The sequence below is a fragment of the Sprattus sprattus genome (assembly GCF_963457725.1).
Source record: "Sprattus sprattus genome assembly, chromosome: 11".
Lineage (NCBI taxonomy): Eukaryota > Metazoa > Chordata > Actinopteri > Clupeiformes > Clupeidae > Sprattus > Sprattus sprattus.
In genome coordinates this window covers 20,684,762-20,692,097 of record NC_137909.1, presented here as the reverse complement: position 1 = coordinate 20,692,097, position 7,336 = coordinate 20,684,762, and the positions used below count along the sequence as shown (strand labels likewise).

At 43.2% G+C, this 7,336-nt stretch overlaps 1 protein-coding gene across 3 annotated transcripts in view; it reads left to right on the top strand.

The window, feature by feature from the left end:
- strbp (spermatid perinuclear RNA binding protein) overlaps positions 1 to 6,736 on the top strand; it is a 98,449-nt gene extending 91,713 nt beyond the window's left edge. For 2 of the 3 annotated variants that reach the window (XM_080848042.1, XM_080848043.1), the window contains exon 19: positions 5,208 to 6,736. In XM_080848042.1, the coding sequence (XP_080704168.1) occupies positions 5,208 to 5,302 (95 nt within the window). In that variant the 3' untranslated portion in view covers positions 5,303 to 6,736. Of the gene's footprint in view, positions 1 to 1,383; positions 2,000 to 5,207 lie in introns of those variants that run through there. The other variant, XM_080848044.1, reaches the window with a different exon arrangement.
- Positions 6,737 to 7,336: the final 600 nt, after the last annotated feature.

Genomic DNA, 7,336 nt, shown 5'->3' with positions numbered 1-7,336 from the left:
AATCCCATCTATGTCTGCGTAAAGGAGAGAGTCTGGTCTGATGGTTGTCAAGACATCTGTCCAATGTTGCTTCTGGAGAGAAACTAAATTCAGAAAGGATTAAAAGTCTAAAAAGTTAAATGTAAGCTGAAAGAGAAAATGGCGACCCCAAGCAAATGTGCGTGCCACGAGAAAAGCCCAGAGCTGTTGCATGTCTGCTGCTCTTCGTCCTGTCATGGTGCCGTGACCTTACGTGACCTTTCTGCCTTCTGTTGCTGCTTTGTGATTTCTGGAAGGACACACACACACACACCACTCCACTGCCAGAAAACCTGGAAAGCAAACACTTAATCAAACAAAGACACACACACAAAGATTTGCATCTGTTTTTTTACACACAGTTTTGACATGATGAAGGCTCCACATAAAGTACCAGCAAACAAACCAGCCAGTCAACCCCCCCACCCCCATTCTCCCCTTCCCCTTCACCCCCCCCCCCCCCCCCTTTAAAACCCTGACACAGTGAGAGCTGTGGGAGCTGAAGGATAACAAGGCACACACACACTCCTGGTGTCAGCCAATCGACATTTACCTCCAGCTCGTTACCAGCTCATTAGCGGCTGACCCTAGAACAGTTCTAACCTGCTTCTGGCCCAATTCTGGTCCGGTCCAGTCCGGCCCGGCTCAGGGGGAACCAGGTCTGTTTCAGTGTCAGCTGCTACCTGGCTTCCCACCGCTCAGAAACATCCTTTTATCTTTGTCAGCGTCACAAAGATGTCTTCCGTCACGCTTTGAGTTCAGTAGAACATGGCTAGAAGGAATGCTATATCGGTGTCAGTTTTATTTCAATCCATTTTTTTTCTTTCTTTCTTCTGTCAAAGTGAGGTTCATTTTTGTGTTTTGCATGTCTTAGGGAACGTAGGCTCCCGTCAATCATGTCATTAGTAGCAAAACGAGAGCTCTTAATTAAATCAAGCCCTTTTAGAGAGCTACCAGGATGCATGCCACCACTAACCTGAATTTGTTACATTTTTTTTAAATGGAAACAACTTCTCTGTGATTAGTCTGAGAGGCAGGGTTAAAGCTCGACACGCACAGCTGCACTTGGAAATGATTAAGATTTTCATTCATTTGAGTAATGAATGTGTGTCCTTTCCTTTTCTACCCCTCAACACTCAACTCAATCTCTTTCTTTCTCTCTCTTTCTTCCTCTCTCACTCACTCACTCACTCACCCACTTTTTCCTATTCATTTTGGGCCTGAGAGCTCAGAATAAATGAATGATATAAGGCTTTAATTGGCCCTGGTGTGGCAATACCACAGCGGTTAACATAGCCACTTTTGTTTTGTTTTTGGATGCTTTTGAGCTGGACTTATGTGGAGTGCTCTTCTCTCCTCTCCTAGGTCTACCCAAGAGAATGCTTCTGTTGCCCATCATGAAATATCCCGCCTTCCCTGTCCCTCATTACTCCTTCTTTTAGCTCAGGAGCCCACCAAACACACACACATACACAAATAGACACACACACACACACACACACACACACACACACACACACACACACACACACACACAGTCATAGACATGTATCCAGCACAAGGTCAATGAAGGAAAAAAGTCCTTTTTATTTTGTTTTTTTCCTCATTCCCTTCCATATCATTGCACACACGTACAGATGGAACAGAGATAAGACACAGGTTAACAGGGGATTATAAGGACTTTGAGCAGAAGATCATTTGAAAAGTGCTTTTTTTTCCTCTTCGTTTTTGTTCTTTCATTGTTTTTATCTTTTATTGAGAAAAATGCAGGTGTAAGTTCTTGAAAAAAAAAAGACTTGAAGGATTTGTACTGTGAATTGTTACCTCATTCTTGGAGTGTAAATTATACCAGCCTTTTTTTGTTATTGTTTTTTTTTTTTTTTTTTTTTTAATATATAGGAGGGATTTAGGCCATGTGATCTGACACAGACACAATCTCTGTACAAGTGACAGGCGCATTGTGCAAGCTGTATAGGTATAAGGAAACTATTGTTGACAAACTAATAATGATAATAAACCTTTATCTCCTACCACAGCTGAGGTGCTGTCTGCTTGTGTGTCTGACTATAGACGTAACACTGTATAGAACAGGCCATAGACATATATACGTATTTTATGTCTATGGAACAGGCTGCCATTGTCACTGTTAGCAACCGGGTCACATTTGCAGGAAGTGATGTCGCTCAAGCAAGTACATTTCCTGTCTCCTGTCACTAAACTGTTCAGTTCAGGTAACTGAAAGCAACATAACATGTCTTATAGTGTAGCCATACAAACTACTGAGACTAGCCACACGGACAACATGTCAAGGGAAGGAGTTAGCCCAGAACCAGTCAGTCACCCAAGTAGAGAGTCACACTCCCCTGAGCTCAGGATAAAGGAGCAACCCTCCACCCCACCCCCATCCCCCCTGGCCACACACACATGGTAGGCATCTGTTCTGATCATTCACATGGCTATCAGATATGGCTGGTTAGTTGGCTGGTTCACCATGTCCCTCTACAACCACCCCTTTCTCTTTGTGACCACCCATTTGGGACTCACACACACAAACACACACACACACACACACACACACCAGAAAACCAGAAACTCAAAATAGGCCTCAAAACTACCAGAGACGACACAAAGCCACCTACTGAAGAATCGAAAGCAGCAACAAGGGACCCCATGGAGACATTGCTACCTAATTGTCCCTGTTTTTTTAATTTGGTTGTTTTTGTTGTGTGTTTGTTGTGTTTGTTGTGTTTGTTTCTCCTCTCTGTGAGTGTCTCAGTTGTGGTCTGTCTGAGTTGGGTCCTCTGCCATGGGGCCAGCACAAGCAAACACACAGTGCCTCGTCATCTGCACCCACACACACACACACACACACACACACACACTCAAGCCAACTCCTCCTCTGTATGCTACTCATCACAGCAGGACCACCCCCCAACCCCATCACAAATTGGTTGACAAAAACTGAAAAATGTAAGGCCATTGGTTCGACAAAAGCTGAAAAATGTAAAGCCATTGGCTGAAAAGAGGCAATGTAAGGCTATTTGTTATCTCTGGCTTGTTTGCCTCTTGCTCAGAGTCAGGTCCACTATTGATTCCGCTGCTGAATCAGCATTGGTCCTTCCCAGGATGTTACCTCTTAGAGGTATGTTCTCTGTCGATACTTCTTTTTCAGGGTCACTAGTTCTGCTCCCCTTTTAGAATCTGTTCCATTGAATCATTAGTTCTCGTCCCCTTTAAGACATTAGGTGCTTTTCTGTTGCAGGTACTCAGGGCCCTCACTTAGTGGTGCTAACGTTGCGGTGTAGTAACTACTAAACTTGGTGGCAGCCTTTGCTCTTCGATCACAATGTCAATTCCTAGCAATACAAAATATTGATACATTTTTTCAGCGATAGTTACAACATGTCACCGCTAAACGTGGAGATACGTAGATAATGTAAGCATTACCCAAAAGTCAATAGTTTAAATTAGCTTAAAAAGCTGCTAACACTCGATTAAATAGCTTCATGGCAACTGTAATTTCTAAATGAAAATACCAGCACCACTGTTGATGAATTAAAGCCTATATTTCACCTGACATTTTGTTTACATGTTTAGTCAGTGACGGTAACCTCAACATGCTAACTCCGGAAGCTCACAATATTCTCAGCGTCTGGTTAAAATGTTCTTGCTGGTTTAAGAAAAGGCTCTTGTCTTTCACTCATGTCAAGTTTAACGAATAAGCGCTAACCATTACTGCAAACGCCACCCAGCAGTTTCAGGGCCACTCTGAAGTTAGGGCTGCAATTCTCATCAGCTTACTCCAGATAGCTCCTCAGGTTCTGCTGTGTTAAAGGCACCCAGTGCAACTTTATGTAAACATTCAATGAAAAATAAATAGTCAATTTCTAGTCTTTTTTACACGTAGTAAGTTTCAATAACTCCATACCATTACATATCGACATTCAAGGAGCAAAGCTGAGACGTCGTTGTGTGGTGAGAACTGATAGAAAATCGTAAACAACAACAATCGCCGGTGGGGAGAAGCCATTTTTCCATTGACTGGAAGCCTGCTTTATTTATTGTAGGTTACAAAAAATAAAGAAAATGGCGGCGATTGTTGTTGTTATCGATTTTCTATCAGTTCTCACCACACAACGACGTCTCAGCTTTGCTGCTTGAATGTCGGTATGTAATGGTATGGAGTTATTGAAACTTACTACGTGTAAAAAAGACTAGAAATTGAATGTTTACTTTTAAGCCTCGAAAGTTGCACTGGGTGCCTTTAAGAAGGAGTGGCGGGGAGATGGTGGGGATGAGAAGGGGTAAGGATGGAGGTTTCTAGTGGTGGGAGTGTGGCCGTGTCTGTCGAGACGAGAGGCGCTTCTGCTGGCCCGTGGCACGGACTAGGTCATTGCTGACGAGAGAGAGAGAGAGAGAGAGAGAGAGAGACCCTGGAACCCCAGGGACAATGGCTGTTTCCATGGTAACTGCTCTTTTTCTGGGTGGGGGAAGCAAGGTCACAGTGGTTGGGTTTTCATGTTTGGGGGGGGGGACTCCTTCCTGAACTGGAACTAGTCAGCCCACCTGAACTGCACATGGCCAATGGTTCTCTCTCTCTCTCTCTCTCTCTCTCTCTCTTTCTCTGTCTCTCTCTCTCGCTCTCTGTCTTTCTCGCTCTCTGTCTTTCTCGCTCTCTGTCTCTCACCCTCTCTGATGGCAGCCATTCTGCTGAGCTCTCTCCAAAAACATCACTGGATTTGATTTGTCAGTTACATACTAACAACATTTGTCTGAACTTCCAAGTTGCCACATAAAAAAAGAAACCTTGTCCTCATATGATCTGCCTTGTTTGTTTGTTATTTGTTTCTATTCAGTCCAATCAATGACCTCCTACTAGAAACGTTTGGAAACCTGTCTTAGCTCCTTAATTTCACCTCTTGAAATTATGATCATCATTTCAGTTTGATTTTGTCTGAAGTGATAACCGTTCAACTTAAGTTGTTGTTGATGTCTATTAACCTGATAACGCCTGGTGCAATGAAAACCCCACGTACAGCAGAAAGAGCAGAGAAAGTTAAACCTCCACTTCCACCCTCCACTCCCCCCACCCCCCCCCCCACCCATTCACCTCCAAACAGAGTGTGTAACACTGCCTTCTGCAGGACACGTCAGTAATCGCAGTCTCTCTGCTCTTCTCCTCACTGTAGGTGGTCTTTTCATTGACAATCCCTTTTACCAGCCTCGGACCATCGCACCCTTTATAATTCACTTGGGTCCTCAAGATCTCTTCTCTGACTTCTAGAACCATCAGGTTGTGTGGCTCTAAACTGTCGGTTCTTCTCCCCGGCACCGAAAACCTCTGGCTGCCTGCTCCACACAGGGCAAACTGCATACACTCACACACTCTCTGTCTCTCTCTCTCTCTCTCTCTCTCTGTCTCTCTCTCTTCCCTCTTTCCTCTCAAAGACAACCTCCCTTCTCTAGCCGAATGCTCTGAGCATAAACTGTACGAAAGAAAAGAGAAAGGAATCGACTAAGAGCAATACTCTTAATTTGACACTTTGTGTTTCGGCCTCCCCCGACCGAGGTGGCTCGAGACCCAGAGCCTCTTTGACTATAGCAATACTCCTCCAAACCTTTGGTTTGGGGGCTCCAAGCCTGAGCTTGAAAGAAGTGAATGTTGGGTTGAGTCTTGCCCAGTGTCGCACTGCTCTTCTTTTCTTTCTGTTGTCATTGTGTATATTCACTCCTGTGTATTTGTGTGGCTATACTATAAATACATGCATATATATGTATGGTATGTGTTACTATAAATATATATGTGTAGATATAACAATGTACGTATGTATATATATGCATATACATATCAATATTGTTGGTATAAATTATTTTAGAATTGCAAAGTGAAATGTACCCATAATCCTAGAGTATAGCTTTCTTCCAATTTTATATACACAGACTGAGCAATTATATCCAGTGATGTGCAGACATGCAATATGAATTGTGTCTTAATCTACCTGTCCTAAGTAGATTAGTGGTGTTTCATTTCTTCCACCTTCAAAACTGTACATCACTGTTCATCAGAGTGTGTGCTTGTTTGCACTTATAAGTGTGTGTGTGTGTCTGAATCTCAACTTGCTGCTCCAGACTACTTTCACCTCTAACATTCAACCTCCTGTCTGATATCCCCTTGTATGACACACACACATGCACACACTGTCTGTTTTACAAGAACACACACTTTCCCGCTTTGGTGGTGCATTTATTCATCTCACAGTCCTGTGAGAGACGCACAACACACACTCCATCCCAGCCGTGTGTCCTTGGACGAAATCAGGCAGTGAGGTAGTTCACCTACAACACCCCCATTACCCATAATCCTCCTGTGTGGAGCATACACGCACACACACAGCCAACATGAAGCACAGTGAACTCGGCGCACAAAATGGCACCATGTTTGTAGAGGTGCCATCCCTCCCCTCCTCTCTCTCTCTTTCTCTACCTCTCCTGCTCTCTCCCTCCCTCTTGCTGCCCTCATCTTCATGTCTAAATTCTCATGCACTCTTTCCATCCCGCTCCTGAGAAACCAGCACAAGGGCCCACTTGCCCTGCCCACCCCACTACAAAAGCCTAATCAACTAGGACAAACTTCAGGCTGACTAATTACCAGATACCCATCCAAAAAAAATAAAAAATCATTTAAAAATTCCAAAAATGTTTATATACCCACCACAAATACCACTTGTCCTGAGTCTGTTTATGATTGAAAGACGGAGGAGGAGATTTCACTGTTTAGAACCGGAGTGAAAACCATTACAGAACTCCGGCCATCTTATTTCCCTCAGCCTTCATAAACCCTTCTAAGAATGTACTTTTAGGCAGACTGATAGTTTGCTCCAAAAAAAAAATTGGGCTGAGGAAAGTATGTGTTTGGAGTTGAGCTGAAGGTTTTTTTATAGCTCCAAGACAGAGGTGTGTAAATGTTCAAATCCAGAGGTTGCCTCTCAGAACTTCAAGCATCAGGTTAATATTTCTGTTCATGGTGAAAGATGTGGTCAGAAAAAAAGTATTCCTGAGTTTAATCCTGACCTGATTAGGTACACTTATTTTATGCTATGCCATATCCGTGTGGTTGTATTTAAATATTTGAATATACCTATATAATATACATTTATATATTCCTATATATATATATATATTTAAACAAAACTTGTTGTCCTGCTATATCAAAGGAGTTTTACAGAAGTGGGATGTGATTGTGTGTCAGTGGGATGTGTTCTGTGTGGGTTTGTAGCTGTTAAAGCAATGCACCTCAGACGTTCAGCTGGGGTTCTCT